General features: G+C 44.4%; 1 protein-coding gene across 1 annotated transcript in view; it reads left to right on the forward strand.

Annotated features, from left to right (window-relative positions):
* The window catches only part of DSCAM (DS cell adhesion molecule), a 759,198-nt gene that overhangs the window by 614,449 nt on the left and 119,872 nt on the right, over positions 1 to 24,877 (forward strand). Inside the window, exons 16-17 of the mRNA XM_027112479.1 lie at positions 2,727 to 2,894; positions 13,669 to 13,739. Coding sequence (XP_026968280.1) covers positions 2,727 to 2,894; positions 13,669 to 13,739 — 239 coding nt within the window. The remainder of the gene's footprint in view (positions 1 to 2,726; positions 2,895 to 13,668; positions 13,740 to 24,877) is intronic.

Here is a 24,877-nt window from a genome sequence, read left to right on the forward strand (position 1 = left end):
AGTTTCTTGACCTTCACAATGAAAATAAAAACCCCTACTTCACCAGAATGTTGTAAGAACCCAGTCGAATAAAGCAGTCTGTCCAAACGCTAGCTGTGCATCAGAATGACCCAGAGAGAGAGGTTTTTTAAAGCATGGACTTGGGGGGCACCACCCCCCAGAGATTCTGATTGCGTGTGTCTGAAAACACAGTTGTCAGAAAGCACTGAGGCGTCTCTGATGTACCCACAGATTTGGGAACTGCAGAAGTCACCTTTGTAAAATGCCTAGAGCAGCGCCCAGAGAGCAGATGCTACGCCAGCGCCTGAGTTCCCTCTGCTGCTGGCTTTTCTCCGACCGCTGCCTTGACTTCCGACACAAACCCAGCGTCTGCTCTTCTCCCCAAGGCTGAGCTCCGTGGCTCACAGCTCAGATTCCCCTTCCCTCTGACTCGCAGTTGGGGGGCACAGTGGCGGACACAGAGGATGACTCAGAAGGATCCTGCGGAAGCACTGTTCTGTGTGTACAGCTTCCGTCAGGGGCCCTGTTCTGAGGTCTCAGCCCTGTCTACACCCCAGAAACTCTGTTCCTCTCCTTTGGCCCTCCTGGCCCCGATAGGGAGATGCTCACCACTCTTACTAGGTGCCGGGAACCTCAGCATCCCCTGCGAGTCCCTTTAACCCAGCCCACACCGCGGTAAAGACGCTCAGTAAACGATCTTCTTCGTGTGACTTATAAACCTTCCTCAATGCTACATGTGCTCGCTGTGTCTAGAAACCACCCTCCTCTTCCTTCACTGGGTAAGGAGACCTGTAGTCAGTCCTCACAACCATCGTATTCCTCGCCCTGCTCTCCCCGTCCGTGCTTGCACCCTCCGGCTCTCGGATGTCCAGGCGTTGCCTTTCTGCTTGCGACTTCCTCGTCCTAAGAAGTTTCTTTACTTCACCTACGGTGTATTCTTGATAGTTTTATTCACACGACTTCCTTGGCAGGAGGACGAGGTGGGCGGTAGCCATCACTACCTCTCTGCAGGCTCTCAGCCACGTCGCAGACACGCCCTTGGGGAGGATGGCCCGTCTCCATAGCTCAGTCGGTTGCAGAAGCCTCCATAATGGCCTGGGCAGAACTGTCAACGCCTGCAAGTGTCAGGTTCCTCCTGGGGCTGGTGAGCAACTGTCTCTGCATCTTGCAGTCTGGGGTTCCTCTCTGTTGTCTCAAGCGTCTTCTCCAGAAGGCCTGGCTTTCTCTTTGTGGGACAAGACTCCTATTTATACGAGATTCCATTGGTATGGAATTTCCTCCTGTCATGTGTCCTCTATTGAATCCTATCCTTCTGTTCTTCCACCGTTCGTTATTCTGCAGCATCTTCTCTTCTTATGTCAACGTTCTTCCATCTTCAGTCTTCTGGACTCAAATGGTACTTTTGCTTTTAGTTGGAATACTAGTTGTTAGTTTCCATTAGGCTCCATTCCCTGTTACGTGAGAGCACTCAAAGTCATACCTGAAGCTACGTATTCCTTCTGCAAGTCCAGACAAACTCTTGCCCTTATGATGACCTTTGGACAGAGCAGCCCTCTGAACTTCCATGGTCATCATTAATGTGGAAAGGGAGTGGGGTCATTCCGAGGGCCCAGAGGTCTGTATGTTTGCCATTTATTTATTCATCTATGAAACATGTGTTTATTATTTGTCGGGCTCTGTGTGAGCACTGGGGATGCAGCAGTGAACATGGCCAGCGTGGACCATGCCCTCATGGGACTTAGAATCCAAGAGGGAACACAGACTCTCAGTGAAATTCTTACAAGTGTGATGAGCACAGGGGAGCAAGTGCAAGGGGATCCTGGGGTGGGGTGGGAGGGTGAGAGTATACAAGCATCCTCTCTGCCACCATCTCAGGGGCATCTTGGTTCTTCCACACCCAACATCATATCTTGACCCCCACCCCTGAGCAGCACCTGCCCAAACTCTTTCTGAAATAAGAACCACTTGTTGACGTGCTCATCACGGGTTGAAGCTCTAAAGCCAGCAGGTGCACCACTGTCATGGATTTAATGATAACTCTTTGTATGAGGCATATGCTGCCTTTCAAATTAGCTGTGGTTGAAAAATAATTCCTACAATAAAGGATTGGAGACAAAATGATTTCAAAAATTAGAATTGAGAAGTACGTTTGATAACCAGTATTCATGCTGGAGAGTGAGTGAGATGAGTTTTTATGTATTTTTATGTGTTTCATTTTTACCACTCTTCTTTTGGAGAACAAGGGGTCTGACGTGGCTAAAGGCTTTGCTGGCTTTCAAATACCTTTTAGAACCAGGGATTTTTTTTTCTTTTGGGTGGAAGGTTGTCCCAGCTGTGCTTTCTTTTATTATCTTGTACAATGAGTGCTTGAAAGTAGCTGTTTTTCACTTTACTGGCATGAGCTCCCCCCACTTCTATTTTCCTCTGCGATTTCTGCCAGGAGGTCTGTTGTGTTGCCTTGGACAAAACTCCCTGGACCCAGCTGCCCACAGCCTCCGTCCCCCTCAGTGTGGGTAACGGGTGTGTGGTGTCACACCCCCTCTGACGGCCAGCCCGTGGGAACACTGGCAGCATTGCATTAAGAATTCACTTTGAGTTGTCACTTTTTTTTCTTTTCTTCTTCCTTTTTTGTTTTTTTTTTTAAATTCCTACTTGGGAACTTTCAAAGGCAGAGGGAAAAAACTCACATCTCTATCTCTTCTTTTTTGAAAAACAAAACCCCAAAGACTCCTGGGATTCTGCTCAGAGAACCAAAGATGTTTCCCCTCAGCTGAACTCGGCCACCATCATTGACATCCACCCTTCCTCCACCTACAGCATCCGAATGTACGCCAAGAACCGGATTGGCAAGAGTGAGCCCAGCAACGAGCTGTCCATCACCGCGGACGAGGCAGGTATGTCTGACCGGCGGGGGCCCAGAGGTGGGAGCTGGCCCGCGGGACTCAGGTGGTTAATGCAGGGTCACAGCTTTGATGACTGCTCTCCATAGCTCTGCGCCCCATCAAAAACACAGACGGCTCTCTGCCGCCTACTTTGAAGGCAGTGCTCTTCAAACAGGACCTAGGTCAAGGTTCTCACACCTAAGACTTAAAAGAAAGCCCTATGAGGCTAACAAGCTGGTGAGATTTAAAGAACCACGCTGTTCTTACAATCCCTTTGTCTGGTTGCGTGGAATCCAGATGGGCAGGAGAGCCGTGAGCCTGTGTCTTGCTCAGGTGGCTGTGCAGTCAGGGGACGGGGGGGGGGGGCCCTTAACTAGGAAATGGCAAGAATATTCTCTGGGTGGGGAGGGGGGAGACGGAGGCACAGGTTATTTGACTAACTAGAAATATCACTATCTCTGTCATCAAGAGTATCGCACTTTTTTCCCATTACAAAGTATTTCTTATTGTGTTGAAGACATGGAAGGTAGAGATAGGCTTTTTGAAGACAGAACAGCTCACACAATCCTACCACCTGGCGCTACCTATGAATATGTTGATATCACACACTAAATTATTCATCACACACGCACGCGTGCATGCTCACCCACACATGCACACACAGACACACGGGGACACACACCCTTCAACAGGGAGGTTCACTCATGGTTGCCGGGGGTGGCAATAACCTGTTCGCAGAGGACTGAGCAATTAGGGAGTGGCAGTGCACGCTGCCTGCCAACCCATCTCCTGGCAGGACAGGAGGATGCAAGCTGCCCTAGGGCTTCTCTGGGGAAGGAAAGGTAAGGAACCATGGCCTGGCTCATCCTTTGGGGGCAAAAGAGTGTCTAGCTTTTCTTTTCCTGCCCCCAGTCAGAGCTAACCAGCTAGTCCCTACTGCTGCAGGGAAGGTGGAAGCTTGGTCTCAGACCCCTAGTTCCAAAATCACCACGAGTAGGGGGATCACCCCCAAATGTCTAAGCTTCCACAAGAGGTCGCTGCATCTTTCAACGGGGGTTGTTCTTGACTCCCTTCCCACCACCTGCTTCTCTGTTACCTTCATTAATGGCACTTTGCATAGATGTCACTCTTCTGTATCTCTTGAGGACTTTCCTACAATATGTAATTCTACCTTCCACCATTTCTTTAGCAAACCCCACGTTTTTAGGTATGTCAGTTGTTTATTTTTTAATTGAAGTATAGTTGATGTACAATGTTGTATTAGTTTCAGGTGTACAGCAAAGTGATTCAGTTATACATATGTGTGTGTGTGTGTGTGTGTGTGTGTGTGTGTGTGTGTGTGTGTATATATATACATATTCTCTTTCAGATTCTTTTCCATTATAATTTATGACAAGATATTGAGAATAGTGCCCTGTGCTATACAGTAGGTCCTTATTGCTTATCTGTTTTACGTACAGTAGTATGTATCTGTTAATCCCAAACTCCTAATTTATCTCTCCCCCTCTTTCCTTTTTGGTAGCCATAAGTTTGTTTTCTATGTCTGTGTGTCTGTTCCTGTTTTGTAAATAAATTCATGTGTATCATTTTTTACATTCCACGTATAAGTGATATCATATCATATTTGTCTCTGTCTGACTTACTTCACTTAGTATGATAATCTCTAGGTCCATCCAAGTTGCTGCAAATGGCATTATTTCATTCTTTTCTATGGCTGAGTAATATTCCATTGTGCATATGTACCACATCTTTTTTATCCATTCATCTGTTGATGGACATTTAGGTTGGTTCCATGTCTTGGCTATTGTGAATAGTGCTGCTATGAATATCGGGGTGTATCTTTTCGAATTAGAGTTTTCATCTTTTCCAGATATATTCCCAGGAGTGGGATTGCTGGATCATATGGTAGCTCTATTTTTAGTTATTTTGAGGAACCTCCATACTGTTCTCCATAGTAGCTGCACCAGTTTACATTCCCACCAACACTGTAGGAGGGTTCCCTTTTCTCCACACTCTCTCCAGCATTTATCGTTTGTAGACTTTTGGATGGTGGCCATTCTGGCTGAGGTGAGGTGGTACCTTACTGCAGTTTTGATTTGCATTTCTCTTCAATTTCTCGTTATCATAAATACTAATGTGATAAACATCCTTGTGATATATCTTTTCCCATTTGCAACATTATTTTTTATGTTAAATTCCAAGAAGTAGGATTGCTGGATCACAGCAAATGCAAAAATATGATCCCTTTGCTGTGCACAATCAACATGGTCCTCAAGGAAGTAGGTTAACGATTACTATTTTTCCTGAACTGCAGATGAGTATTCATTTCTCAACTCTAGAACACATCAGTTCTTGAAAATTGTTTTCAAGGATGGGAGATAGGGTAGCGTTATGCTCCAGTCTGAGGGCGAGCCACTTTTAACCCTTGGAAACTGCGTGATTTCTCATCAGCAAAATGCACATAATGATGCCTTTCTCCTCTTCACCACAAACATGTTGGATAATTGAAAAAAAAATCCCAGTCTCTGAAAGTACATTGCATTGCTCAGAAATAAGTCGGAAATGAGTGTTAATAGGCTCCTGCAAAAATAGAATCTTATTTAAATATTTATGTAAACAACACACTAATTCCTGGAATTTCATCATGCTGGGGATTTAGGGAGAATAAGCTGCCCCGAAATGAAAATTTGGGCTCAGGGCTGAGCCTTCTCCTTCGTTTTAGCCACTTTTCCGACTCTGCCCATCTCCACAACCTTCTCAAGGCAGCGATGTTTTTCCGGTGGTGCATTTCGCGCTGCTTTTCCCATCGCCATGACCAATGCAGCTGCTGTTGCTTATTCTGTCATTTCCTCTGTGATCTCCCTGAAGCTGGCAGTTGCCATGGCAGCGCTTCTCTCTCCAGCCGGGAGGCCAGGTGAAAAGCCGCTCCTGGTCACTGGTCACCAGTGTGCAGCCCACTCCCAGGCATCTCTGCAGACAGACAGATGCAGAGCCCCCTGCTTGGACCCTGGACTGGCCTTTGGGGTTTCACCTCGGTGCTGGCTTCTGGCAGCACCACAGCCTGTCATCTACTCTTCAGATGAGCTAAGAGAGAATGCAAGGAAAGGTCAGGCTTGTGCAAAGGAAAGCCGCAAAGCAGAATTTGGCTTTGTCTTGGTGTGTAGGTTTGCATGACTGAAATCAAAAAGTCATTTTTTTATGTGTGACTCACGTAAAACAGAGGGCAGCTTTCCTGACCAAAGATACCCTCTGTAGCACTGCCTGCAGTGGCCCTAGAGTGTTTCTGCCACCTCCTGGCGAGGATCCCCAAAGGCACATCTTTTAGGGAGCCGAAGCCATCTCGAGAGAACTTTTTCCGGCCCTTACTGCCCCCTTTCCCTGAAGAAATGAGGTCATCATTTAAGCAGTGAGAATCCCCAGATGGAAGTTTCTGGAAGCCGTAGACCCACTCGTTTTTATGGTAATGCAGTGCCCAAGTCTAGGGCACCTGAGGATGCCTCTCACTGCCTACCTGCTGAGGAAATGAGCCTGTGAGGTATAGGCCTGGGTCTTCCCCACCCTATCACTACCTTGAAGCTACACTGGACTCCCTGTGGCCAGATCAGCGATGAGCCCCCTTCCTGCCCCCTCCTCCGTGTGTGAGCTGCACCTGCCCCTGTCTGGAAGCCCTTCAAGGTCTACGCCTACTTTTCTGTGCTCTTCCTTTGAAAGCAGGAGAAACATCTCCCTTAGTGTGGTACCTTTTCCAGTCTCTGGGATGATGTTAGTGCACCAAGTAGAATTCTTTCTGACAACAGCCTCTGAGCCATCATTTCTCCAAGGGACCATGGGCCACTCATGTTTGTACCCCTCATGTGTGTCTGACACAAGGAGACGGCTCAGTATATGTGGATGAAACGTCCTTAAACCTGCCTTACAGGACTGTCTTAGAAATACACACAATGAGCAGTGGGGGGGTGGGGGCGGTGAGGAAAATATATGGAGGATTAAAACCACACTGAAATTTTGAATGGCGTCATGAAGAGAGAAAAGTAGAGAAAGGCAACAGGGCAGGTCTGGAAGGCGGATAAAGAGGGAGGCAGGAGAGAGAAGGCACACCCATCGGAGCTCTAACTAGGACCACGGGAGGCATCCCGGCTAGCGGCTGGAGCTGGGGAGGTAGCAGTTACCCTTTAGGCTAACCATAGGTCCCAATTAACCAGCATCCGTCCTTCTTGCAGTTAAGCGTTCAGCAAACTACAACCCATGTAAATTCCACTTACAACGTTCATGCTAAGAACAGTTTTTGCGTTATAAAAAGAAAAAAAAAAAGGAAGGAGAATATGCCACAGACACTGCATGTAGCTTGCAAAGCCTAAATCTTTTTTTTTTGTTTTTTTTTTTTTTGCGGTACGCGGGCCTCTCACTGTTGTGGCCTCTCCCGTTGTGGAGCAACAGGCTCCGGACGCGCAGGCTCAACAGCCATGACTCACGGGCGCAGCCGCTCCGCGGCATGTGGGATCTTCCCGGACCGGGGCACGAACCCATGTCCCCTGCATCGGCAGGCGGACTCCCGACCACTTGCGCCACCAGGGAAGCCCAAGCCTAAATCTTTAGGATCTGTCCCTTTACAGAAACAGTTTCCAGATCCCTAACTTGGGTCTTGCCACGATGGGAATTCAGGTTTGGATTTCTGTTGTGTCATCCATCGCAAAGCTGAGAGAAGAAGGAATCACCGCCACTCATGTAGCAGCCTCAGCTAATGTTGGAAAACAGCATGGTTCCAAGTGCACAACAGTGTGGTTATTTCCAAGTGAGACTCACAAACGTATTAACAGACCCTCTGATACACTTGACCTTGGGAGATAGCCCCGGAGCACAGATCAATGTCTAGCACACCTCCCGACCCACCTCAGCAACCCTTAGCCCCCCCAGAGAGGAGAAATCGACAGAGAAAGTGGAGACAAGGTCAAGCATTAAGGAGATTAGCTCCTAATGGATCAGAAGAGCACTGACTGGCCAGGTTTCTTTGACAGTGATCCTCATGTGACGTCCGCAGCTGACCCTCACCCATGACCGGCTTCCCCATTGGCAGCTGTGCCCCGAAGGGCACGTGTCACTTAGTGCCTGTGACCGAGTTGGGGGGTGGCTGATCCCGTCACCATTTTCATGAGGACTCCGCCCCTAGAACGTGAATGTTCAGTGACGCGGGGCAAAATTCTGTGTTGAATAACTGCTGAATTTTCAGACGCATCGGAGACGGAAGGTCAGAATTAGCGAAGGGTTTTACCACAGGGAGCTGGTGGGCTTCCTTCGGGTCCGGGACTGAGTGAACAGGCTTTGCATCATCTTTCATCACATTCAGAGTGGCAGCTCTGATCTAGAAGGAGAGTCTCCTGTGTGCTGAGCTGGAGGCTGCGGCAAGGGGATGTGCTGAGGGCTTAGGGATAAAAGGCATCGGCGCACAATAGACACGTGAATAGAGCAGCCCACTGGGGCCCCGTGTGGCATCATCTGTGCCCTTCAAGGAGAGAGTCCACTGCACAGGGTCTGCCGGCCGAGAACCAAGATTGCCCGATACCCGAGCCTTCAACCACCTGCTTCTGTAATCGTCGTTCTGCTCCAGCGTCCATTTAGAGACGCTGGAAATTAAGCCTAGATAGATCACTGCCCCCTTTCCTGTTCCTCATGCTTGCTCCGTGTATTCCTGCCAGCTATCCTGGCATGTTCTGAAATATTCTGGAATTATTCTGGAATGTTTTGGAATGTCCTTCCCCCCCGCCGCATACTTCTGTCAGGTCTTTCCTCAGTTGCATCTTCTCAATAAGTCTTACCCTGACCCCCACCGCCATTTAAATGTCAGTCCCCACACCTGCTCAGGCACGCTTGGTCCCCTCCCTCCCTTCACACTCTCCTTTTTAGAAAATAGACTCTATACCATCAGCATACCATATAATTTGCTGATTTATTTTGTTTAGGGTCTATAGTTTTGCTCCCTCCCACAAAGGCAGGAATAGTCGTCTGTTTTGTTCACTGCTGTGTCCCAGACACCCAGAACAGCATTTGGCACATAACAGATGCTAAATAAATAACAGTTTAAATGAATAAGCTATTTATTTGATAAATAATCATTAAATGAATTCATCCTTTCCCCATCTAGGGGTCAACTGTTCTTGGTTTTATTTTGATTTTTGCTGAACTCTCTCTTGGTCTCCTGTGTCCAGCAAAGAATATTCTGCACATTCTGTTCACCCAGGCTCTTTTTTTTTTTTTTTTTTTGCCCACGCTGCATGGCTTGTGGGATCTTAGTTCCCCATCCAGGTATTGAACTCGTGGAAATGAGAGCACCGAGTCCTAACCACTGGACTGCCAGGGAATTCCCCACACTGCTTCTGTCAGAGATGAGCATGTGGTTGTAGATCATGAAGTTTTCCATCAGTCCCTTTTTTTGCCCATTTTTGCCCAGTCTCTGCCCAATTTTGGACCTGGTACACGGTAGGCCCTCAGTAAATTCCCCAAGAGGAATCAGATAGAAGTGTGGGAGTGCCTCCCACTGGGGTGGCTCATCACAGCCCCATAAGCAACTGAGCCCCAAGCCTCTGGGTGAAGCCAGGAGACCAATACACGGAGGAGAGAATAATTTGCGGGCAGAAGGGAGTGTTGAGGCTTGAGTCATGGCGTTCCTTCCCTGCTTGGAAAGGATAGAGGACCGTCTCGGGTTTGACAGTTAGGAAGGGTCTGTCATCCCTGTATTTTCAGCCAAACAGAATTAGCAGAAGTTGCCTTGCCTAGAAACAAAATTAGGAACTGTAAATTATAGTCTTCATTTATTATTCTTTTACAGACTGAATAGTTCTGGCTTCTGTAGACATGCAGAAATTATGTATTTGGGAAAATCACATTCATCATTAATTCTTACCTCTAGGCTTCTCTTCCCCCAGGAAAATGCTAAATATTCTGCTTTAAAAAAAGAAGAAAAACCATGCTTTCTATTTATAGTACAGCTTCAATTCAAGAGCATTAAACAAATGTTTAAATGTCAAATGTCAACACAATTTTCAAATTTAGTTAAATCAGTGGAGGCCTAGTGGTTGATCTTCAACATGTCAGCATTGGGAATTCAATCTGCCTTGGATTCTAAGTTTACAGAAATCGTCCTTCTGCAATGAGATGAGGATCCATGAAAAAAAATTACTGCGCAGGAGTTGTAAGGAAAGCACTAAAATTCTCGAAGCAGACTCATTTTTAATATCATTTTTAAAGGGTTTGTCTTATAATGTTTCAGAAACTTAGAGTAGAAATTTCAGCACCCAAACAGAAACTCTTCCTAATTATACTGGGCACCGTGCCATTGTGAGTATATGGCTTACATTCTTTTAGTCTCTGTCTTTAATATAGTTTCTATCACTTTATTTTTAAGAGAGGGGAGGTCTGAGTGCATTCACTTCAGAGACCAAGCAGACTAATAAATGAATTACTAACAAATCACAGAAGTATTTATAGGCTAAGTAAAAAAGGTTTTGTGTTCTTACAAATAGTCATGTCTGTCCTAGAGTCAGGGACTGTCCCTCCACCACTACACAGGGACCTTCATAAAATACCAGACCAGACTGAAAAACCCAGTTCACACTGTATGTTTTCTGATAGAATAGGACATTTTTTAAACACTCTCCTAGTACCTTTGTTTATAATTATGAATATGTCTCAACAAGAAAATGAAGGCTGTGACTATTGCCTGCCATGCCCCCTGAAAAGGCTGCAGCAAAGGCCAAAGGATGTGGAATGGATGGGGCCCCAACAGTGCCTTCGATTTCTAGCGGGCAGGTTCCTTGTTCAATGTGATTTAGCATAATTAAATTAAAATAATCAAGCATCAGTATAGCCGTCAGACCTCAACATAATTTTTCAAGGATTTTAATGGATGAACCACATGCTTCTCGCTGACCACAGAACTCTCGGTGTGTGAGGGAAATCTGTTCCACGTGCTTTCCTTGATCTGTTACTGAAATGTTCCTGCATAAAGGGCTTGACCCTGTGAGCAGAAATGTGGTGCAGACGCATAACAATGATCACAATTAGCTGGATGCCAGCCTCTCCCTGGGTTACTGTTCCAGAAATTAGCTTCAGTGCTAGCACAGCCTTTTCACCTGGAGAATCGATAAATCCAAGAGGCTGCAGGACCCCTAGAAAACTAACTACCCTGTGCCCTGCTGGGGAGGGAGAAGTGTGCTCTGAGCTTCAGCAAGGACTCTCTCTGGACTGGGTTCCTGAGGCCACACAGCTTCAAGTCTGTTGGGCAAAGAGGGAAAGACTGTCCCCAGGCTGAGGCAGGAAACTGATGGGGCAAAAGACAGGCTCCGATCTGCCCGGGGGCAGGTATGTTTAGATTCCTCTGAGATATTGGGCCTGGCTGGGACATAGGGTGCGTGGAGGTGGGGTGCGCAGAACAGACACCTGCAGAGGAAGGCAGGACACAGAGAGGGGCAAAGTTAGTGTGAGGGGCGAGAAGTTTGAAGCTTGAGCTGGGACCATGTCCCCTTTAAAGAGGTAAAGTGAAGACCAGAATTAATGTTTAGGAACAAAATTGACACCTGGGCCAGGCGTAGATGCTGGTCTGGAGCAGGGTATCAGGGGCAGAGGCTATGTCCCCAGTGAGGAGAGAGACAGGGAGAGCAGAGAGCAGAGACATTGAGAGTCGATTTCAGGGAGGGCTTCGCTAGACTGCGGATGCAATGCGGGCAGAAGGGAGCAGCCTGCTGACCTGACTCTCTCCCTGGTTCCTGTAAACGTTTCCAGCACCTGAGCAGACGCCTCAGTACAATGTCCCCACTTCCCTTCAAATTCATACTTCTCAAATGTAATGAATCGTCTTTTCTGGAAATTCAGCTTCCTCTCTTGCACCCTCATGTTACCATTCTCCCCCAGTCCCACCAGCCCTGACAGTGGAATTGCCCCCCACCTTTCTTCCTTCGTGTGGGGGAGCAACCCTCAGGTTTTATTACTCTACTTAGTAACAATTCCAGCAACCGCTGCTTCTCTCCCGTGGTCACTGTTTATCCCAATCCACCCAACGACGTTTCTCCTGCAGCCATCAGTGGTCTCGTAAAGCCCCGCAATGGGACCACTGACTGCATTGCACAGTATCCTCATCGGTTAAATCCCCTCCGCCGGTGGGTCAGTGCCCTCACGTGCAGGGCACACTCCTTTGCACAGGTCACTGCAACAATGCAAGCCTCTACTGCGTTCCTGGTGCCTTCTACTCTCCCCTGACTTTGCCCCTTAGGATTCTGGTGAAAAGAGAGACTATCAGATTTGAACCCGCTCCCTGCAAGCAGCGAGCATACCTGTGTCTTCGCTCACCTTGCTTCCCTCCCCAGTACGTCTGCCGAAGCTCCTTCTTGCTTCCTCTTCCTCCCATCCCAGCGGCTCAGGCCCCTACGCCCCCCTCTCCCCACCACCTCCCCTCCTGCTTCTGTCCTCTCGCTTCTCTGCTGGGACATTGTCCCTTCGAGTGTAACTTTTCTTTTGGTTGTTTCTCCAACTTCCCCCGTAAAAACACCCAGTGAGAATAATAATCATCATTACTGCTTATGTGTTCTGAGCACACTGTTTTCATAACAATCCTGACATAAGTTGTACTGTCCCATTATACAGAGAAGGAAACTGAGGCACAGAAAAATGAAGTAACCTGGAAAAAAACACCCAGCTACTAAGCGAGGGAGCAAGAATTTGAACTCAGGCAGAAAGACTCAAACAGCCACAGCTTAGCAACTGCACTGTGGTGTCACTCAAAACCTCTTTCTCTGAAAAACAGAAAACATGTTTCCCTTGCTCTCGCATCTCCCCTAAAACGACCCTTCTCTTTCCCCTTCCTCTCACTTCCAAAACCTTCAGGTTGGTTTCTGTTCGCCATTCCTGATTTCTCATCTCCAGTCCTCCTGGCACCTCCACATCCACAGAAATGGCCCTTTTGTAGCTCAGCAGGGATTGAAAAACTGTCCTTCGGACAATATGTGATCACCCAATGGGGTCTCTCCCTGCTGACCCCTGGGTTACTGTCTGCTTCCATTTCTCCGAAGACACTTGAGTATGTGCTGTGTTGTATCCACATCTTCCTCTCTGTGTGCTCGGCCCGGTGTTCTGATTAGATTACAGACTCTTGCTGGAGAAGGATGTCTCCTCTCTCTAAGTTCCATGCTGTGTACGTAGTACAGGGTACATCCCTAGTACCTAGTGGTTGACTGTCCCTGGGAGGTTAAGTGGCCCCCCTGCAACAACTGGAAATAGGTTGGAGTGAGTTGCATGCTTTGTTTTACTCTTCCACTGTGCCTGTCCTCTGTGGCTGCAGCCCCAGGTTAATAAGAGTTTCCCATTGGGAAGTGTAGAGAACTAAAGCCATCAAAGAGACTCAGAAGCCTTTTTTTCTCTTCCCTAAGTAGTTCTGAGCATCCTGAGGGGCCCCAATGCACGTCACTAAACAAAACTTCCAAAGGAAGGAGAGGGGTCTTCAGCAGCCACTATAGAGTTTTATCAAAGAAATGTTGTTTTACAACTTCCTGTTTTACGGGTCTATTAACTTGAGAAGTTTATTCATCAAGTTGTCAAGGACAAGGTGAGGAAGAATACGAAATCTATTTTTTCTAGGAGCGAGTGAGCACGAGGTAAACGTTGTACGCAGTGACTCTGCAAAATTGGTTTTCCCACTAAAGCTGCTGTGACCTGTCTTCTGGGCCTGCGTATTATTGTGTGGGTTCCTGTTCGCTCTGGAACCTGTCTCTAACCGGTCTGTGGGTTTTGGTCTTTACAGCTCCCGACGGTCCACCTCAGGAAGTTCGCCTGGAACCCATCTCATCCCAGAGCATCAGGGTCACCTGGAAGGTAACCTCAGCAAACACTTGTCTTCTTGGCACTTTTTCCATGGAGGGTGGAGAGTACTTCACTCATGTTAAGTGTTATGATGCCAAGGCATCATGCCTTGTGATGCCTTTTTTTTCTTTTTTTTTTTTGTGGTACGCGGGCCTCTCACTGCTGTGGCCTCTCCCATTGCGGAGCATAGGCTCCGGACACGCAGGCTCAGCGGCCATGGCTCACGGACTCAGCCGCTCCGCGGCATGTGGTATCTTCCCAGACCGGGATACGAACCCGTGTCCCCTGCATCGGCAGGCGGACTCTCAACCATTACGCCACCAGGGAAGCCCGTCCTTTTTTTTAATTTTTATTTTCTATTGGAGTATGGTTGATTTAAAATGTTGTGTTAGTTTCAGGTGTACAGCAGATTTATACATATGAAACTTTTATGTGACAGAGTTAGATTAAAAGTCCTTTTATTACAATCCAGTATTTGTATCCACATTTGAATACATTTACAGCAACTTCTGTTTCTACAGAGAGTGAAGTTTGGGAGCCTTATTTTTAGTCTTTGAATCGTGATTGTGTCCTAAGCGCTGCTCTCCACTCGCAAATCGGGAAACGGACGTGCATGACCACACTTGTTAATTCATCCCCGCTTTTCCTAAATGGCAAATCATGGTGTGGTAGACAGCCCACCAAGTGGCAGGGAGAACAGAGGTCCTTGCTGTGCCCCTAGCTAGCGGTGGCCTCACACACACCCAGGGAAGGGGGGCGGCATTGGGCCAGCTGCCATCCCAGGCAGTGGTCCCTCCAGCATGGCCAGCAGATGCAAACTGGCTGCTGGTGAGCTGAGGGCTCTTTGCCAGCCGCTGGGAGAGAAAGCGTGAGGCACAATGCAAACAAGCACACCATTCAGCATGCTGGTTCCTCCGGCAGACATGTTTTTCTTAGCAAAACATCCTCAGTGAAGGAAACAGTGTTGATTGATTTTCTGGCCCAAGCTCATCACAAACCAGCACACTAGGCAGTGCTGCCCCAGGGATCTTGAAGTCACTGACGTGGTGGGTGAACCTGCCTGAGAATTAGTCACCCCCTTCATGTGGTCTTGGAGCCAACCGCCTTAGCCCAAATTCCATTCTATCTAGAATGCTGTTCCTGGGTCAGAACGTCTGCAAAGTTGCACTTACTTTTCCACTTCTGGGTTTCTCTCATCACACATGTTCTCTTCTTACCTCCTTCCTTGCCATTTTTTCTGTGTTCTCACTCAGAGAGGAAGATAAGAGCCACAGTGAGGTCTTCAATCTGCCCACCTCTCGGTCCCATTAAAAACCTCATTCGTTGCACCATTTGTTGGGTTTTTTCCTTCTAGCATCAGCTCTTTCATAAAATGACAAGCTTCTATAACAAAAAAAAAAAAAAGGATTTTAAGGTTGGGGTGGACATCACCTTGGGTGTTAACACACAGTAGGGCAGCAAGCCCTTTTGTGCTGTCTTTTTACAGCCCGGCCACTGAGCTGTGATTCCAGCAGGCAACACACCGCAACTGTTCAGCTGCTCAGACAGGGCAGGCCGAGCCAGGTGGGGAGGGGGCCATTCGTCTTTGTGAGCACATCCGCCAGCTGTGAGCATCACACATTGCGCGATAAAAGGCACTCAGCAAGCCACAGCCCCACACGCAGCCCAGCCACTGGGCAAATGGAATGCTGACTCACTCTGTCTTGTGTTAAAGACTGGGAAGTTTCCTCCACCAGCCCTCCGCATTCTCTTGCCTTTTGCCACTGAAAAGCTATTACGGTGGCCCCTAGAGCTTTCTGTATCCTGCAGGAGAGAGGTGTCTGTCCCCAGAGCTCTTATAACTAAAAATAGAAACTTCAGAGGCGTTAAAAGCCATTGCATCCTTTCTGTCTCCATAGAAAAGCAGCAGGAAAAGTCATAGGTTGCAGTTAAATTTCTTCTGAATGTCAAAAGGATGAACAAGTCGTGGGCTATTGAAAGGAGGCCTCACCTCCACTAGACTGTGAACTGGTTTTGCCGTCCTATTCACGGAACCGTGATTTCTCACAGGGTAGCAGGCTGCAGAAAAGGATGTGGGTACCACTGAGTGGAGTAGGGGCTGCCCGTTGATTGGCTGTCATTTCACACTGGCCTGATTGCGTCATGAAAGTGTGTCACTGATTCAACCAAACTGTATGCGAGTCTAGGTAATCCAAAGTATGATATGTTACCTAAAATATGCCTTTATTTTATGGCATTAAAGTCCCAGATTTACATTTTGTGTAAAGAGGCTAATAGGAAAGGAGGAGAAAGAAGTAAAGAAAGAGGAAGAAATTGTGTTAGCCCCAGGAGGGGGCCACACATCTGTCAGCCAGGATGGAAACATTGGGGGGACTGAGGCAGAAACTCATTGAGGGTCACAAGAAAACTCATCAGAAGTAAAAGATGCGCTCAGTGAAGAGACATGAGACAGAGGGAAGAGCAGCTCCGGGCTTTGGGTGGGAATATAGCCATTTAGACACTAAACCTCTTAAAGGTCAGGGGCAGCTTGGGGGACATTTCATAACATCAGAGACAGAAGTTAAATGTGTTTAATTATCCCTGTACAAGCAACACTTTTGTAACATACCCCTTCTATTGAACGAAATTAACAACTTTTCCTGCTTAACTTGGTTATTTCTTTCACCAAAGAAAAGTTTCAAGTGTTTAAATTTTCAAGTCCGCCAGAGGTGACACATGCCTTACTGGCTATAGACCAAACCCCAGAGGACAGCCCAGCCACCAGCATCAGGCTGCAGCATCCTGTCTCAGGTTTACCACCCTCTCCTCCCCCAGTTCTAGGGGACCCTGCTGTCCTCTTCTCTCCTCAACTGTCATTGCTGCTCTCAATGTTTGTAGCATCCCCTCTCCACCCCCCACCTGTCCCGTCCTGCTTACTCAGTGCTCTGGTCCTGCCTGACTCCCTCAGTGAAGATGTGTAACTCTCCAACTTAATTGTTCGGCCCTTTGTGTTACCCATGATTCTGGGAGATAGCTCCATGAGGTCCCTGTCACACGCTTTCTACCGTCCATTTTGTCGCATCTCTTCTGCTGTTTTGTGAGCTCCTTGGAGACAGGGACGGTCTTATTTATCCTTGATCCTCGTGGCTGGCAGGTTTGTATGAATGAATGAGTGCATATGTGAATAACAAGTGCTTATGTCGCGCTAGACTCTGAAGCACATGTCTTTCAGAAACTGCTGTGGAGAAGACCCCCAAGATTTTAGGATCTCCCAAAACCAGGCTGTAAGATGGCGAGAGTCTAATTCATGCTACAGTACAATACTCCGGAGCGTACAGTGGTGGACCACTGTATCCACATTCAGTGTCCCAGATAGACCAGCCGTTCTGCACGTGGGTTTCTACTCTAATTGATTGCAAAATAAATGGTAGTAATGATCCAGTAAAAGTGTGATACATTTTAGAGGAAATGGGCATCCGAACATCACTTAAATGTAAGCCCACAGGAAGATGCCCAAGAACCGGGACCATATTAACTTGTCTATATTATGGAATATGAAGACTTAGAAAGGGCTTTTCCATAATTTTACATATTTTGAGTTACTTAAAGTTGCTAAGCAGTACCTTAACAAGAACTCAAGAGATAAAGCAAGAGTTCTAAGTAAAATAAAAATTAGGTAAATGATAATAAAAGTTCAATTCCTAGCTCTCCTTCCACACCCCTTGAAAAACAGAAAGTTTGCACAAGCCTTTTGCATAAATAAATACAATTTACTGCATGTTTCTGCTGGGGTTATTCAAAATCAGAAAGAATATTGAAGGCTACGGATTACTGATAACCACGTATTTAATCAAGTACCTGAAAACTGTAAAACTAAATGAGAATTCTTTGGTTTTTCAGAAAATTCAGATTTTAGTCTGTCGCCTAAGTATAAAAACACTGACAGAACGAACCAGTCTCTTTTGACAGTCCCTGTCACCTTCTCTTCTTGTCAGTCTCAGAATCAACCGATCCCATTTTATGCAAATTGAGGACAGTTTGAAGGCTATTTACATATGCTCATTAAATAAAACTTTCAGAGTTTGGAATATTTCATGACTATAGATATCGCAAAACATTTACCCAGAGAATGCAATTTAAGGCAGAGACTTTTTTTCCTATTGACGTAAATGTTTTGTTTTGTTTTGTTTTGAATGAGAAATCTTTTAGAGCCATAGGCTATCCTGAAAATATGAAATTGTCCACTGCTTAAATATTGCATTGCTGAAAACAAACTGACTCCGGATAAAAATCCTGAGAATGATTTTGCCACTTTCCTGCCCTTCAGTGTCATCCTCTCTGACTGAGATTTTATTTAGAATGAATAACATTGCAGAAGACACGTGATTTCCATAAAATATGAACACTGGGTATTTGGGGATTTAATTAAATTTTAGAAATCTAAAGGATACTTTTAACTAGAGCACCACACCTCCACAATCCCCAATAATTCCAAGTAATTGAGGCATCATTACAATCTAGTATATGTTTCAGAGAAGAGCTCTTACAATGGGAAAATGGCTTAGTCATTTAAAAACAAAACTGCCTTATTGCCAGTCATCTTCATAGCAATGATTTAATAAACGGCAGACGCCACTTCTACATCCAAATCCCTCTTCCTCCAGGGAAAGGAATACCCCACTGGAAAGGAGCACCTTCTAGCACTGGTATTTCCTGGCTGGGATTCCTGGGAAACCTGTCTTCCTGAGCAATTGCTCTCTGCCAGGCTCTCTGCTCAATTCCTACATGCATTATACTGTTGGATCTGTGTGCTGGGTATACCCAGTTCTGTACAACCTCCTCGGGTTGCAGGGGTTTGCCCAAGATCTGAGGGCTCGTGACTGTCAAAGGACCCCTACCTACCTTGGCAATCTGACTCTGCCTGCCGGGCTTCGAAGCAATTGACGAGCTAAAGTACGTTGAATGACGATATTGCACTTGTACATGGAAAGGTTCAACAACTATTATTTCCTCTTCCAGCTCCTTCCAGCCTCATGTTATAAATGTTACGCAACCCCACAGAGGTTAAAGAAAATAGGTAACCTGTACATTTTACCTGCTACCACTTTCTTTCCAAATTGTAAACTTAACCTTAGCATAACTGGAGTAGTAAGTCGACATCTTTCTTTCCTAAGTCAGTTGAAATTCAAAAGGGTTGCCTTGAAATTAATTTTACTTAATTTTTAAACGCTTGTTTAATCCTTAGGCTATGAAAAAATTACAAAATTTACATTTCTTTTATGAACTAATCAATTGGTTCTAGAGTTAGATTTTCTGCAGTTTTATTAAGAATCCTGATGACTAGTATGCCTGACAAATAGATAAGGAACTGTCAGCCCTTCTCATATTAACAAGTCTTACCTCTTTCCCCTACAGTGAGAGAAGAAAAATCCAAACTGACTTTAAAACTTCTTGGTCATCCACAGGGAGTAGGATTATTCTCTCTTAACTTCTTACAGTTGACTAGACTGTAAGCTCTATGAGGGTAGAGGGCATATTTTGTTTGTTTGTTATATTCTCAGTAGAAGTGCAGTCAATATTTGTTAAATAAATACATGGACCACTCATTGTTCACCTTCATGTTAAAATATGCATATAAAGAGGGGTACCTTTCCTTTGGAAAACTCTGGACACCTTAAAAAGCCCTACATGACTATATTACCATCTTACTTTTTGCACATGTATAAAATATACAGATCCCTTTCATAAAACCATTCATTTCTTATTTGCTTCTCTGGAAGATGTTCTACCTCTCTCCGCATCTCTCCATCAGATTAGCCCTTTTGGTTTAGCCATGTAATTGGCCTTTTCCTAGGACCCCAGTTCTCTGTCCCAGAGCAGAACTGCCAATCTGCCTGCTCTAAAGGTCCTGGCTGGCCTCCCAACGTAAGCAGGCAGTACTCTTAGTTCCCAGCCTCAAAGGGCAGCAAGAAGATGCTGGCCAGCTTTCCAAAGGCTGCTGAGCCACCAAGAGTGTGGGATGCAGGCTCACACGTGGGCATTCTGGGAAGACAAGTTAACTGAGACTCAGCCTAGAAGGGTTGTCTCGTTCCATCCCAGGGAAAAGGCTGGACCTCTCAGCTAATTCACCCTGAAAAGACATACATTGAACTTCAACTAAGGACTCAGAGCAAGGCCAACTCCATTCATCAGCCTGCAGTCCTTTCAGATGGTTTCGCCTGAAAGCTTCACATGGAGCCTGGATGAACCTGGCATAATACAAGATACCTGAGGACAGACACTTTCCCTGTTCTGTTTTAGAACAGTTAGGTTATAAACAAGTTATGAACTGCAAGTAGCTATAGGCCAATAAAATGGACAACCTGGAAGAAATAGACAAATTCTTAGAAAAGCACAACCTTCTGAGACTGAACCAGGAAGAAATAGAAAATATAAACAGACCAATCACAAGCACTGACATTGAAACTGTGATTAGAAATCTTCCAACAAACAAAAGCCCAGGACCAGATGGATTCACAGGTGAATTCTATCAAACATTTAGAGAAGAGCTAACACCTGTCTTTCTCAAACTTCCAAAATATAGCATAGGGAGGAACACTCCCAAACTCATTCTACGAGGCCACCATCACCCTGATACCAAAACCGCACAAAGATGTCACAAAAAAAGAAAACTACAGGCCAATATCGCTGATGAACATAGATGCAAAAATCCTCAACAAAATACTAGCAAACAGAATCCAGCAGCACATTAAAAGGATCATACACCATGATCAGGTGGGGTTTATCCCAGGAATCCAAGGATTCTTCAATATATGCAAACCAATCAATGTGATACACCATATTAACAAATTGAAGGAGAAAAAACATATGATAATCTCAATAGATATAAAAAAAGCTTTCAACAAGATTCAACACCTATTTGTGATAAAAACTCTCCAGAAAGTAGGCATAGGGGGACTTATGTCAACATAATAAAGGCCATATATGACAAACCCACAGCCAACATCATTCTCAATGGTGAAAAACTTAAACCATTTCCTCTAAGATCAGGAACAAGATAGGGTTGTCCACTCTCAACACTATTATTCAACATAGTTTTGGAAGTTTTAGCCACAGCAATCAGAGAAGAAAAAGAAATAAAAGGAATCCAAATCAGAAAAGAAGAAGTAAAACTGCCACTGTTTGCAGATGACATGATACTATACATAGAGAATCCTAAAGATGCTACCAGAAAACTACTAAAGCTAATCAATGAATTGGGTAGAATAGCAGGATACAAAATTAAGGCACAGAAATCTCTTGCATTCCTATACACTAATGATGAAAAATCTGAAAGAGAAATTAAAGAAACACTCCCATTTACCATTGCAACAAAAAGAATAAAATACCTAGGAATATACCTACCTAAGGAGACAAAAGACCTGTATGCAGAAAACTGTAAGACACTGATGAAAGAAATTAAAGATGATACAAACAGATGGAAAGATATACCATGTTCTTGGATTGGAAAACTCAACATTGTGAAAATGACTACCCAAAGCAATCTACAGATTCAATGCAATCCCTATAAAACTACTAATGGCATTTTCTGCAGAACTAGAACAAAAAATTTCACAATTTGTATGGAAACACAAAAGACCCTGAATAGCCAAAGCAATCTTGAGAAAGAAAAATGGAGCTGGAGGAATCAGGCTCCCTGAGTTCAAACTACACTACAAAGCTACAGTAATCAAGACACTATGGTACTGGCACAAAAACAGAAATATAGATCAATGGAACAGGATAGAAAGCCCAGAGATAAACCCACGCACATATGGTCACTTTATCTTTGATAAAGGAGACAAGAATATACAATGGAGAAAGGACAGCCTCTTCAGTAAGTGATGTTGGGAAAACTGGACAGCTACATGTAAAAGAATGAAATTAGAACACTTCCTAACACCATACACAAAAATAAACTCAAAATTGATTAAAGTCCTAAATGTAAGGCCAGACACTATAAAACTCTTAGAGGAAAACATAGACAGAACACTCTATGACATAAATCACAGCAAGATCCTTTTTGACCCACCTCCTAGAGAAATGGAAATAAAAACAAAAATAAACAAATGGGACCTAATGAAACTTAAAAGCTTTTGCACAGCAAAGGAAAACATAAACAAGACAGAAAGACAACCCTCAGAATGGAAGAAAATATTTGCAAACAAAGCAACTGACAAAGGATTAATCCCCCAAATATACAAGCAGCTCATGCAGCTCAATATCAAAAAAACAAACAACCCAATCCAAAAATGGGCAGAAGACCTAAATAGACATTTCTCCAAAGAAGATATACAGACCACCAACAAACACATGAAAGGATCAACATCACTAATCATTAGAGAAATGCAAATCAAAACAACAATGAGGTATCCGCTCACACAGGTCAGAATGGCCATCATCAAAATATCTACAAACAATAAATTCTGGAAAGGATGTGGAGAAAAGGGAACCCTCTTGCACTGCTGGTGGGAATGTAAATTGATACAGCCACTATGGAGAGCCGTATGGAGGTTCCTTAAAAAACTAAAAATAAAACTACCATATGACCCAGCAATCCCACTACTGGGCATATACCCTGAGAAAACCATAATTCAAAGAGTCATGTACCACAATGTTCATTGAAGCACTATTTACAATAGCCAGGGCATGGAAGCAACCTAAGTGTCCATTGACAGATGAATGGATAAAGAAGATGTGGCACATATATACAATGGAACATTACTCAGCCATAAAAAGAAATGAAATTGAGTTATTCGTAGTGAGGTGGATGAACCTACAGTCTGTCATACAGAGTGAAGTAAGTCAGAAAGAGAAAAACAAATGCCGTATGCTAACACATATATATGGAATCTAAAAAGAAAAAATGGTTCGGAAGAACCTAGGGGCAGGGCAGGAATAAAGACACAGACGTAGAGAATAGCCTTGAGGGTGGGGGAGGGGAAAGGGTAAGCTGGGACAAAGTGAGAGAATGCCATTGACATATATACATTACCAAATTTAAAGTAGCTATTGGGAAGCAACCGCATAGCACAGGGAGATCAGCTAGGTGCTTTGTGACCACCTAGAGGGGTGAGATAGGGAGGGTGGGAGGGAGATGCAAGAGGGAGGGCATAGGGGGATATATGTATAGGGATAGCTGATTCACTTTGTTATACAGCAGAAACTAACACAACATTGTAAAGCAATTATACTTCAATAAAGATGTTAAATAAATAAATAAACAAGTTATGAACTGTTAGGTTACAATAAGTTAGGAGGTAAGGATGGTATTTTTTCCTTGACTAATGGAACGTATTATCAGAAATGCAAACAAGAATAGTGAGTAGGAATCATGAGGTTGGAACTAAAAGGGCATTTTGGACATTTACTGGTGACCAGCCATAGGTCTTTATTTAGTACATCAACATCACATTTATCAAGTGGATTGGCTTCTAAAGTTGGGACATTAAGGTAAAAATTGCTTATGGTCAGGATAATATTAAAATTTATTTAATTGTCTATTGACAATTACACTATGCATACTTTAGCCATGAAAACTTAGTGTCATACATTTATGAACATGTAACACTTGCAGTGAAAATAAAGAGTATATGAAAAGTATAACTTGACAGTATTTCATTACATTGCATAAAGTAGGATTAGCATAATTTAAATGCATCTACAGCAAGTAAATTACATATAATAAGGATACTCTGATACAGGACAGAAAGTGCTGGATTAGACTTCAGCATAATTAGATATTACTCTCCCCTTTACATTTAGTAAAAATTATCTTGAGCAAGTAACTTGGTTTGTCATTGCTGAAGCTCTAATCCTTCCACTAGGTCCGATCTGAGTGTCCTTTTCATTAAGTCACAGACAAACAGTAGCCATCGTAACAGCATAGCCTTGTCTGTACTCATCTCCCAGCACTGTCTTGACAGCCACGGAGGATGGAGACTGGGAGAGCATTTTAGGATATGAGTTTGGTTCAGTGAGTGACAGCCCCGATTCTTCTCTCTACCCTGGATGCTGGCCCCTCTGATGGCTCTGGACAGCACAGTCCCTTCCGATAACAGATACCTCCCAGTAAATGTAAATATCATGAACTCTGCCCAGCCAAAAAATTAATCAATAAAGTTTTTATTTTAAATAATCTAAATGATAGATGGACAGGTAGTAATTTTAATAAAAGTATTCAAAAGACTGGCTCATATGTAGTTTTACTGGTTCTCATAAAATACTAGCCCTACTTTTCACAAAGAACAAATGAGAAGAGCACACTAAAGTGAATATGGCCCTTCTGTATTATCAGTGAATTGAATGGCACCCGTAGAGTGAGTGGATAAATGAATACTCACTATTTAATGTGCTTAATTCTCTTTTTTTATTCATTTTTTATTGAAGTTGATTTACATTGTCTTAATTTCTGCTGTACAGCAGGGTGATTCAGTTATACATATATATGCTTTTTTTATATATTCTTTTCCATTATGATTTATCACAGGATATTGGATATAGTTCCCTAGGCTATGCAGTAGGACCTTGTTGTTTATTCCTTCTATATATAATCGTTTGAATCTGCTAATCCCAACTCCCAGTCCTTCCTTCCCCTCCCCCCATCCCCCTTGGCAACCACAAGCCTGTTCTTTATGTCTGTGAGTCTGTTTCTGTTTCACAGATAAATTCATTTGTGTCATATTTTAGGTTCCACATATAAGTGATATCATATGATATTTGTCTTTGTTTGACTTACTTCACTTAGTATGGTAATCTCTAGTTCCGTCCATGTTGCTGCAAATGGGATTATTCTGTTCTTTTTTATGGCTGAGTAATATTCCATTGTATAAATGTACCACATCTGCTTTAACTATTCATCTGTTGATGAAAATTTAGGTTGCTTTCATCTTGGCTATTGTGAATAGTGCTGCTATGAACATGTATCTTTTTGAATTATAGCACATGTATCTTTTTGAATTATAGTTTTGACCGGATATATGCTCAGGAGTGGGATTGCTGGATCATATGGTAGCTCTATTTTTAGTTTTTTGAGGAACCTCCATGCTGTTTTGCACAGTGGCTGCACCCACTTATGTTTCTACCAACAGTGTAGGAGGGTTCCCTTTTCTCCCTCTCCACAATCTGTTGTT

Source organism: Aethalodelphis obliquidens, unplaced genomic scaffold (genome assembly GCF_003676395.1).
Source record: "Aethalodelphis obliquidens isolate GAN/ISIS:26980383/991018 unplaced genomic scaffold, ASM367639v1 scaffold1, whole genome shotgun sequence".
NCBI classification, from domain to species: domain Eukaryota; kingdom Metazoa; phylum Chordata; class Mammalia; order Artiodactyla; family Delphinidae; genus Aethalodelphis; species Aethalodelphis obliquidens.